Source organism: Brassica oleracea, chromosome C7 (genome assembly GCF_000695525.1).
Source record: "Brassica oleracea var. oleracea cultivar TO1000 chromosome C7, BOL, whole genome shotgun sequence".
Classification (NCBI taxonomy): Eukaryota; Viridiplantae; Streptophyta; class Magnoliopsida; order Brassicales; family Brassicaceae; genus Brassica; species Brassica oleracea.
In genome coordinates this window covers 16860814-16872621 of record NC_027754.1, presented here as the reverse complement: position 1 = coordinate 16872621, position 11808 = coordinate 16860814, and the positions used below count along the sequence as shown (strand labels likewise).

General features: G+C 37.5%; 1 protein-coding gene, 1 long non-coding RNA gene and 1 pseudogene across 2 annotated transcripts; 2 read left to right on the top strand and 1 right to left on the bottom strand.

Moving 5' to 3' along the window:
- The first annotated feature begins 7182 nt into the window (after window positions 1-7182).
- LOC106305476 lies at window positions 7183-7750 on the top strand. Its single transcript, XM_013741840.1, has one exon. The coding sequence runs from the start codon at window positions 7278-7280 to the stop codon at window positions 7686-7688; it is 411 nt and encodes a 136-aa protein (XP_013597294.1). The 5' UTR covers window positions 7183-7277; the 3' UTR covers window positions 7689-7750.
- A 101-nt stretch (window positions 7751-7851) lies between these two features.
- LOC106305011 lies at window positions 7852-8823 on the bottom strand. The gene is made up of 2 exons (XR_001262896.1): window positions 8564-8823; window positions 7852-8093 (listed from the first exon to the last, which is right to left on the bottom strand). It is a non-coding gene; the product is annotated as an uncharacterized LOC106305011 (long non-coding RNA).
- Window positions 8824-8946: 123 nt separating this feature from the next.
- LOC106303918 lies at window positions 8947-10624 on the top strand (annotated as a pseudogene).
- The last annotated feature ends 1184 nt before the right edge of the window (window positions 10625-11808 follow it).

Sequence of the window (11808 nt, the reverse complement as noted above, 5' to 3'; positions counted from 1 at the left end):
ATATACAAATCACAACTTTAACATAATACAATTCACAACTTAAAAAAGTAGAAAAAAATTTAAAAAATTTAAAATAAAAATTGTAAAAATAGTTTTAAAAAACACTTTCAAATTTTTTTTTAAAAAACATTTCAAAATAATAATTCAAATTTCTTTTACAAAAATTCAAATTTAAAACATATATTTCGAAATTATATAAAAAATATTTTTTATTTTTTATTATTTATATATCTATAAAGTAAGAAGTAGAAATTAAATTTTTTGGTCATTTTATTTCTTGAAATTTTTTTGTGACAAAAACTTTTTTAAAAGTTGTTTAAGAATTGCCTTAATTGAAATGATTTTCTTTCCTTTTTTTTCTGCCACCATTAATTTCTTACTTTAATAACAATCAATAGAATTATATATACAAGTAATGAAAATCTATGTAAAAGTATTTGATAAAATTTGTTAAATCTAGTTAACTTGTAAAATCATCTCAACAATTAAAATCATCAAATTACACAGAAATTCATGTTTCAATAACCCCTTAAACGTCTGAAAACATACTTATAGAAATAATGTTAATTGTAGATATTATAGGTGTTGTGGTTTAAGAAAAGATAAATACGGAAAATACTAATATTGGACAAAAAAGAATAAACCTAGACCTACAATTAGAAGAGTAAGTTAGACTTTACATCAATGAGTTATAAAAATAATCGATATATTTAATAGTATATGTAACCAAAATAAATTTACTTATCACGAGTTACTTCATTTTTTTTTTTTTAATAAAACCCTTTTACATCACAAACTGTTCGAAATCCCGTTAGACTTTTAAACCACCGATATCAGGCTCACATGTTTTCATGTTTTCAAAACAAGACCATTTCCTTCTTAAAAGAATTTAAAAATGACCAACCGTTCATTCACATGATAAAATGAAACAATATTAAACAACGTGTGTAGTCAAAGTTGTGATGTGTCAAAAGAACTGGGACGTGTGTGGTGTATGCTGTCAATCACAACGTCCACACTTTACAATTGTTTGATATATTAAATTTATTACAACATTCAAAATTCTGATTTATATTAATTGTCACATCTGTTTACTTAATTAATGTTATATAATATCACATTATAACTATATTACAGGGGAAGTAACGTAGATATGTATCAAAAACTGATGAAAAATAAAGAAGCATCGGGTGCCACTTTGATAATAACAAGTGTAAATCCTAATACATATTCAGGTTTTGTAATTAAAAAATCATATTTATATTATTAATAACTAAGCTTTAACATTAAATGACATCTTACTTACATGAATAATAGGATATCTTTACCTAAACACAACATCAGCCTATTCAATCTTTCAAAACAAGGTAACTTTTAAATGTACAATATAAATATAAATCAACGCATCGAACCGGTTTTAAGTATTAGATTCGGCGGAATAACCATCTTTTTGGTAGTTTAGTTGAAACTCATGTACAACAAGGGAAGCAGCATAAGCTTCTTAATGGAGTTCTACCTGGGTGGTTCTTTGATAATAATTATGCCTTCTCTGAATTAGGCAAAATCTGGATTATGTGGCATCCAAGTGTCAGAGTGGATGTCTTCTACAAATCTCTGCAGGTTATCACCTGTGAGGTTTTTCTACCTTCCTCCACATCTCCTATGGTGGTCTCTTTTCTGTATGCTTCTTCTGAAGAAACAGACAGAAAGTACCTCTGGAATGAGTTAATCTCCATCTCAAACAGCCAGCGTTTACAAGGGAAACCATGGGCTGTTCTAGGTGACTTCAACCAGGTCTTGCGCCTTGAAGAAAACTCAGCTGTAACCTCTCCAAATATCGACCTCCAAACTCGTCTGTTTGCTGATTCTTTGATCCAGTAAGGCTTGGTTGATTTAACTTTCAGGGGTTCCTCAAATACTTGGTGGAATAAGAGACAAGCTCAGCCAATAGCCAAGAAGCTTGATAGAGTTCTAGTGAATGAGGAATGGATCTTGCTCTTCCCTTTATCCCTGGCTTTCTTTGGGGAGCCAGCCTTCTCAGATCACGCTTCCCTTAGCGTATCTCTTCAGTCAGGAGCACCAAGACAGAAAAAGCCTTTTCGTTTCTTCAATTTTCTGCTAAAAAACGAGAACTTTATCCCTCTTTTGGCTCAACACTGGTTCTCCTTTCAGGTTTTGGGGTTTGCGATGTACCGAGTGGTCAAAAAGCTCAAGAGTCTGAAGCCGGTTATCAGGGACTTTAGTAGGCAAAATTATTCAGACATTGAAAAGAGAGTCGCAGAAGCAGCTGAAGCTTTAGCCCAAGCGCAGGTGCGCACTCTTAATGACCCCTCCACTGAGAACGCTGAGCTGGAACTCTATCTCCAGGAAAAATGGCTCAAATTGTCCTCTGCCGAGGAATCTTTCTTTTATCAAAGATCTCGAGTATCATGGCTGCAAGTAGGAGATCGCAATACCCCTTATTTCCATCGTATGGCTAATGCAAGGCAGGCTATAAACCACATTCACTATCTTGAGGATGCTGCTGGACGTCGCTACGAGTCGCAGTCGGATATCCATGATCACTGTATCAGTTACTTCTCAGGTCTGTTAGGAAAGTCGGTCGAACCACCCTTGTTTATCCAGGAAGATATCTCTGGGCTGTTTCAATTCTCTTGCTCGGATTCCCAGCAAGACCTGTTGGCCTCCCCATTCTCCAGTGAGGAGATCAAAGCTGCTTTCTTCTCTCTCCCCAGGAACAAGGCTAGCAGTCCAGATGGCTACTCCCCAGAGTTTTTCATGAGTACATGGTCGGTAGTGGGAGGCGAAGTTACGGCTGCTGTATCGGAGTTCTTTACCTCCGGATCTTTATTGAAGCAAATCAACGCCACTAACCTCGTGCTCATTCCCAAAATCCCCAATGCCTCCAAGACCTCTGATTTTCGGCCTATTTCTTGTTTGAACACTATCTACAAAGTGATCTCAAAGCTTCTAGCTGACAGGCTCAAGGAAATTATAGGTCTTGCGGTAGGTCACTCCCAGTCAGCCTTCATCCCGGGGTGTCTTCTCTCCGAAAACGTCCTGCTAGCCACAAAAATCATCCACGGCTACAATAAGCATGGAGTTGAGCCCAGTGGTATGTTAAAGGTTGACTTGCAAAAGGCTTTCGATTCAATTAGATGGGATTTTGTGGTCGCTTCTCTGAGGGCAATAAACGTACCTGAAAGGTTTGTCAACTGGATTCACACTTGCATCAGTAGCGCATCCTTCTCTATTTCGGTTAATGGACACACAGGAGGTTATTTCAGAAGTACCCAAGGTCTAAGACAAGGCGACCCACTCTCTCCCTACCTCTTTGTACTTTCTATGGAAGTGTTTTCTGGTTTGTTGCGTTCCAGGTTTAATTCAGGCTACATCCGCTATCATCCCCACACTGAGGAGCTTGACATCTCACATCTCATGTTTGCTGATGATGTGATGATCTTTTTTGATGGCAGTGGCTCGTCCCTTCATGGTATCAACGAGACCCTTGACGATTTTGCAGGCTGGTCGGGTCTGCATATGAATAGGGAGAAGACCCAACTCTGTCATGCTGGTTTGAGCCCTGCTGAAGCCAATGAGCTTACCGCCTATGGTTACTCCTCTGGAACACTACCTATCCGTTACTTGGGTCTCCCGCTTATGCACCGGAAGCTGAAAGTAGGGGAGTACTCTCCACTGATCGACAAGCTCAGCAGCAGATTTCAAGCTTGGGCCACAAAATCTCTCTCATTTGCTGGACGCGCGCTACTCCTTAAAATGGTAATCACGGGCCTAGTAATATTTTGGATTTCAACTTTCTCTCTTCCGAAAAGTTGTATCAACAAGATTGAGTCGCTATGTTCGAAGTTTCTCTGGTCTGGCTCAATTGACTGTCGTGCAAATGCTAAGGTCTCATGGAAAACTTTGTGCCTTCCAAAAGCTGAAGGTGGCATTGGCCTCAGAAGCTTCAAGCGCTGGAACACCACTCTGCTTCTGCGTTTTGTTTGGCTCCTTTTCTCAGGCAGCGCTTCGCTATGGGTTGCTTGGCACAGGTTGCATAACTGTCAGTCCTCTTATCATTTCTGGTCTCAGCCTGAAGTGCAAAGCCAAACCTGGAACTGGAGATGCTTGCTTCGCCTGAGAGACCTTGCCTCAAACTTCTTAATCAGTCAGATAAAGGATAGGCAATCCACGAGTTTCTGGTTTGACAACTGGACCCCCGCTGGTCCTTTGATTAGTGTGTTTGGTCAAGATGGAACCCGCAGGCTCCGAATCAGGATTGATGCGTGTGTTGCTGAAGCTTGTTACGATTATGGATGGAGACTCCCAAACCCGAGATCGGATGAGGAAGTCAACCTCCATGCCTACCTATCTACCATCTCGCTCCCCTCACCGGAGCTAGGGTCAGACTCATTCGCCTGGAACACCGATGGTGAAATCAGGCCTTCTTACTCCTCTGCAAAAACTTGGGAGGTCTTGTGACCAAAGGGAAATATTCAAGCATCAGCCAAACATATTTGGTTCAGTGGAGCAACACCAAAACATGCTTTTCACATGTGGGTTACTAACTTAAACCGTTTGCCAACCCGAGATAGGTTGTCTTCTTGGGGAATGCAGGTACCTTCGTGCTGCTGCATCTGTACCACGGAACCGGAATCAAGAGACCATCTGATGCTCTCTTGCCCCTTCGTGTTGACTCTCTGGGCTGAAATCCGCATTAGACTTCGCTGTGGAGTGCCAAATTTCAGCACCTGGTCGGAACTAATGTTATGGGCGTGTGCCTCTGCTCCGGCGGCTCCTTCGATTTTAAAGTTGCTTGTGGTTCAAACACTAGTTTACTCTGTTTGGAGACAGCGCAACATCATGATTTATAGCAACTGCATCAGTCCCCCGCTTGTTGTGTTTAAGGATATTAACCGGCAGGTCATCAACTCCATTTATGCACTGAGGAACAGGAAGAAATTCATGAACCTTTTGCTTAATTGGCTTATCTAATCCACAGTGGCTGCTTCTGGATTACTTAGGACTTCTTCGGAACTCTTTACCAGCTCCAAAAACTATCAAATCCCTGTTTTTTACTTTCTTTTTGCCAGGGTTTTGTTTTGTATAGATTAACTACTTGTAGACTGATCTTTTCTTCAATGATATTAACATTCTTAGCAAAAAAAAAAAATATATAAATAAATTATACATAGTCCGTAAAATTTTTATTTTTCATCAATACATAACACATTCACTACAAGTGAAAGGCGAAAGCAGTTTAAGGAAAACAAATGCCAACATTGTCAAAATATCAGAAATAATAGATTTCATTGCCAAAGATTTGTTTGAAGTACCTAAATAATTAATTCTTTTAATACTAACATTCGACATTAAAATAATATAAAATAAATACTTATATAATAAAATTAATTTCTTGCGGAATACATATTGACAGGAGAAGGAGTTTACCATCGAAGGAAAAATTATTGAAATTAGTTCAAGGAATGGTTGGAATTACATATCTTGTAATCATTGTGCTAAAATACTTCAAAAAAATGAATGGAAAACTTATTTGCAAAAAATGCACAAAACCGGATATTGTTGGCATATTAAGGTAACATAGGACAAACATTTTTTTATAACTTTTGATAGCTAAAAAAATATTAATAATAAAACTAATATACATGTATAAACTTGAAATTATTGTTGAAGATAATTCAGAAACTGCATTATTAACCACATTCAACAAAGACATGATCAGAATTATGGGTAAATCAGCGACAGACTTGATTAAATATCATGTAAGTTTAATACTTATTATAATTAATAAACTTTATTGCATAAAGTTAAACTGATATTTAAAACTACTATATGCAGGAATAATCATAACTCAAGTGATAACGCTATTATCTCCTTCTTGTCTCAAAATCTTATTGGGAAAGTTTTCAAATTCAATGTTAAAGTCACATCCTTTAATTATAATTCAAATTTCGCTGGATTAACTGTTACAGGAATCACATGCACCCCAATTAAAATTGAAGAGGTATAATAAATTTACAATAGATTTAAGGTTTAAATAATGGGTTGCTATAATCAATATATAAGGAAATTAACATATATATAGATGAGATAAAGAAACTTACATTTAATGTTTTGATATAGCTTATAAAAACAAACGAAACGAGGGACAAGAACAGCGAAAAAGAAGAAATTACTGTTCTCAAAGAAAATAAAACAAGAAAAAAGAGATAGACAACGAAAAATTTAAAACAAAGTGAAGACGACAACCTAGATGTAACAAAAAGCTCAAGAAGTTAGACAACGGCCACAAAGAAAAAGAAAAAAAATCATTGAAGATGATTACGTTACTTAGAATTGCAATGCTACCCAAAAATTATTTTATTTGTTTACACACAAGAATATATTTGCACATTATAACACCCATTTTATTTTTACAACTTTTTATAAGTCTATATTTAAAAAAAAAAACAGTTATATTAATTTTTTTATAAATAGTACAAAAATTATACAAATAACAAGGAAATACATGAAAATATAATAATTAAACGTCATTACTCCCGCGCGTCCACGAGCGGAGTTGTTTCCTAGTTCAACCGTAATAGCATTTCCATATTTATTCTTTTATTTTTGAAAAAAATATAATGATTCATTCACATACGGAGAAACCAAAGCTAAAATATGGTATCAAATATGGATTTGTTTGGGTAATAATTAATAAATAACTACAAGTTCTTAGTTGTTCACTATAAACATAAATCACCAGCACAATATAATACTATTACTTTAGCTGGTTACCATTTCAGAACCTATGGTTTGAAAATGATCTACTATTATTACGTAAATAAATGATTTACAAATTGAACTTAAAATATATAACAAACTTTGAGTTTGTAAAAGCACTATCAGAATATGCTTTTTGTGAACTTTTTAAAAATATAATTTATAGTTTGGAGAACTAGTGCATCACATGACTAGCTTATAACAATGCTTTTAGTCTTTGGATTGATATACAATTAAGAATTATAAAATTATCTGAACGCTATTAAGCAAGACTTTGTCACTAGGGACAAGAGACAACATAAAGACTTTGTGAAGAGCATAATCATGGCTTACCACAAACTTAAAGTCAAAGTCACAAAAACGTGAAACCCACCTGCCAAAAAAACATCCAAAGTCCGTGGCTACAAAAGAGAACCCACCTGAGGCACAGAGCAACAAACACCCTATTCTTCTCTCAGAACTTGCTTTCGGTTAACCCATAGCAGTAGCACGAGATGATAGCCACATCATCATTACTTACATTCAACCAGAAGATTATGCAGCGTTGCAGGAAACTCCTGATCCGACTCACCAGTAGCCGTCCCAAACGCCATTACCGGCATTTGAAACTTCACAAGCCTTCTTCTTCATCAACATCATCATCTGGGAAGAAAGCCACCAGAGTAGTGTCTGCGTTCTTCCTGACCTTCCAAAAGAAGAAGCAGAAGAAGGAGAAGATGAAGCGGCTTAACGAACTCAGGAGTTTCTCCGATTCCGTCAGTGATAAGAAGGCTGGATCAAGAAAAAAGGGATTCCCATCTAGTCTCACAACGTCTTGCATTGGTCAAGGGAAGAAGGCTCATTCACAAAAAGTCTCACAAGATCTTGATGCACCTAGAGACAGCACAAGTGCATTCCTGCGATGACTAGGCGAGAAGATCATCTGTATTGCTTTTCAACTTGATATGTGATGTGGACGTTGTAGGATCTCTCTCAGTGTCAATACTTCTTTTACAATATCAGAATTTGTTATGAATGCAAAGTTAATTCTTTGTAGTGCAGATTTGATGCGTATGATTCAAAAATATATATATGAAAGAAGACTTTGAATTGGAACCAGAAATGATTGTAGTACGAGAATCCAGATAATTTTCCAAACGAAAGAGAAGATAGACATCAATGTTTTTGTATACATCTATCCCTAAAAGCACGGACCAATGGCTTCATTCCAATCCCCCCAACCTTGCGGCATAATCGAAACTCACCGCGGTTCTAACCAGGTGAATATCCTTGGATCAGCTCTCTGCAAAATCTCTCTTGTTTGATATGACCTAAGTAACATCAGCGGGGAACAAAGAAAATGTTTACAACAAAGAAAATGATTAATGAGCAAAAGCAAAACAAGTTTACAACACACTTTATGCATCAGCTGAAAGGAACAGTGACACAAAGGGACTTTCTGCTACCCTCAAACAGTCATCAGGCCTTTAAAATTCCTCAAGATTAAAGCTTTCAATAAATCCTAATAGCAACCTTAGATTTAACATTACTTATTCATTTGACACACATTACAACAGCTAATTGGGCTTATTTCACTATTCGTATCAATAACAATAGTTTCCCAATCAACAACACCTACTAAAAACAAAAGGGAAAGAAAACCCACCTTCGTTTACATTCTAAAATCCAAATAATTGGACTCAATATGAAGCTAAAACCCCTAACACTCGACAAGTTCACTGCCTACATTGAAGCAGAGAATCAGAAAACGCAACAAATAAAGATACAGAAACCACATTACCATTTCCAACGAATCTATAGGAGCTGCTTGAGAGAAGTGAATCCATGGCCGGAGAGTTCCAATGCTCTTAAACCCTAAAAGAGTTAGATCTACTGGCAATTTTAAGTAAAGTGAGCTGCTTTAAAGAGAGAGAGAGAGAGAGAGAGAGAGAGAGAGAGAGAGAGGGAGAGATGAATAGAGCACAGATATCGATACAAGAGTTGAGAAAGAGACTCATTGCCGTTACGCGAGAGTCCAAGGTCTGTGTCTCTCTTTGTTTTTGTCGCTCTTTATTCCCAATTAAAATAAATGATTAAATAAAAATTATCCCCGCGCATTTTGCTTCGGTTGTGTATGGGCCTTTAATTGGCTAAAAATGGGCTTTTATTACGAAAATCTCTCTCTCTCTCTCTGCATCGCCGTTTACAACTGAAGACGGAGTCGACGGAGCGGACGGAAAAGTAACTGACTCGAGCGATTATGGCGGTTGAGAGCTCTTCACTACCAGCGATTATGGCGGAGGAGGAGAATCTCGATCCTAACACCCCGAACCTTATCCGTATCGAGAAGCATGTCCCGGCGATTAAGGCTATCTGCGGCGGCGGCGATGAAGGTCCGTCGAAGGAGAAAAAGATCATGTGCGGCGGAAAGAAATCGAAATCGAACACCGCAGTCCACCCTTCGCACTCCTTCCGGAACTCGTGGACCTTCTGGTTCGATAATCCTTCCTCGAAATCGAATCAAGCCACATGGGGAAGCTCTTTGAGATCCTTGTACACTATCGCTACTATCGAGGAGTTCTGGAGGTGAGATTTTACGCTGAATACATCTAACTTAATTAGCATAGGGATGCATTGATCTAAAAGCTCAATTAATAGAGTAGCCTTCTTGGATTTGCTTATGTTTTGCACTGGAGAATCCATATTGTTGTATCTGTAGGTTTCCATCAGAGATATTGAGTCAGCTGCTCGTGATTGTATCCATATAAGAAGCTAGTTTGATTTGTGTGTGCGTTTTAGGTTACTTGTATCTTAAGGTAGGTTTAAAGAGATGCGTGTGTTAACTACTTGATGCAGTCTTTACAATAACATGCATCCTCCATCCAAGTGGGTTCATGGGGCGGATCTCTACTGCTTCAAGATAGAATTGAACCCAAGTGGGAAGATCCTGTTTGTGCTGATGGAGGAAAGTGGACTATGATGTTCCCTAAGGCTACACTGGAATCCAATTGGCTTAACACGGTAGGTACTTTAACTTTCAGTGTAGTTATCCTTAGGCCATGATACTTGTGATTGTATTTTTTTCTCTGCTACTTGGTTGTAGTTACTTGCGTTAGTTGGTGAGCAATTTGAGCAAGGAGATGACATTTGCGGAGCAGTTCTGAATTTCAGAACGAGAGGGGATAAGATCTCTATATGGACAAAGAACGCTGCAGATGAGAAGGCTCAGGTAAAGCATTGATGTTTATATATGTATATGATTTATGTAAAAGGCTTCTTTTTTTTTTGGAGGAAACACATCATGTGAATAGTGGATATTCTGAGCTTTCTAAGCGCTTAACCCAAAACTCGTATGGGACGATTGTTTCATAGAAAACACATACAGTGGCTTCATTTTCGGGATGATGATATCTTGTTGTTGTTTGCTGCAGATAAGCATTGGGAAGCAGTGGAAGGAACTTCTTGGTTACACTGAAACAATCGGATTCATATTTCATGTAAATGTTTCTTCAACATCTTTGTACTGTTCTCTTAAAACTGCATTGGTTTTGTGCTATTGTGACTTGTCCAATTTCTTTTCTTTTTTTTTCAGGAGGATGCAAAGACTCTTGATCGCACTGCTAAACCTCGCTATACTGTATGAGTTTTACGTTTTACTTCTCTCAAAGAAAAAGAAGAGTCAAAAGGTAAGTCATATGAGAGAATATATGACCTTTAGTTGCTTCTGATTCTGTCTTTTACTGTAAAAAGATGCATATTTTGGGATTGAAGTGTTCTCTCACTTTCAAACTGGTGAAATGGGTTCTAATCAAATGTACATGACTTTCGTCATTTTCATAAAGAAATAAAGTTTCTTACGTTATATTTTTGTTTCCTATTAAGTTATAACCAGAACAGAAGAACCGAAAAATTTCACTAAAACTACCCGAAACATTTCCCCAGCTGGTATATGTATATGTATGTGTTGCTTAAACAGACAGTATCAAAACCCTCGATTAAAGCCAAGATTTTAATTGAGGAACTAAGAAAATGAAATTAAGAAACTAATACCATACGTGACACAATTGAGAAAATGGAATTATTTAAAACTCAATATTTAATTTTATTTCCCTTACAACATTTAACAGAATGGCTGTTGAAGAAACACCATCCATCACAAACAACAAGAAACATTTTCCCGCTACAAAAAAAAAAAAAAGAAAGAATAGTATGTATCTTGGGATGTATTAAAAATACTGTTACCGAAACAAACTTGTCAAATAACGAACTTTAAAGTTTTGAATTTAAAGAACCAAAACCCATTCTTTGATTTGATTTCCAGAGAGAAGAGAGCAAAGAAGAGGCACAGAGAAAAGAGATAACACAAACGCAATGAGCGACAGAGAGAACTCAGAGATGGAAATCGAAGAGGCTAAAGAAACTGATCCGAGAAGAGAGTCGACATCCATGGAAGAAAGAGAGGTAAGACAAAGAAACTGAACGAGAATCTACTCTCTTCTTTACTGAGATTACTTATTTGGCTGTCTTGGTACTCCTTACAATATAGTAATCAAGAGAAAGATTTGTTGAAAGAAGTCAAACAGAATCGAACTATGTACTACTTCTTCCGAAGGGTTATGTTTTGGTTTAAGGGCTTCGTTTTGATTTCGATTCTCAGGGGCAAGATAAGGATTTGAGGACGAGCGAAGCTGATGATTGTAGGAGATGGATTACATCCCTCCACAAGACCCATCGAATAACAGGCCCTAGCCTGGCAAGCTTAACCAGTTTAGTCGGCTTAAGCGGCTAAAGATGGCGGCTTGACCCCATAGTACTTTTAGCCGCTCAGCTAAGCCGACTAAATACGCTCGGCTTATAGAGAACAGTACCAAGCCCCGCGTACTCGGCCTTTAACGACAGGGCCCAAAGGACGACACGATGAGGGCATCACGGACGAGGGCACTATAAGAGGGGATGAGTAGACAACGAAAAGGGGGACTTTTGGACAACACACGCAGAAGCGGCTAGATCTAGGGTTTCCTAATCATCTCTTTGATCCTGTTGCTT

Excerpts from the sequence above, each read along its gene's own strand:
- LOC106305476 (XM_013741840.1), top strand. The coding sequence starts at position 7,278 with ATGATAGCCACATCATCATTACTTACATTCAACCAGAAGATTATGCAG.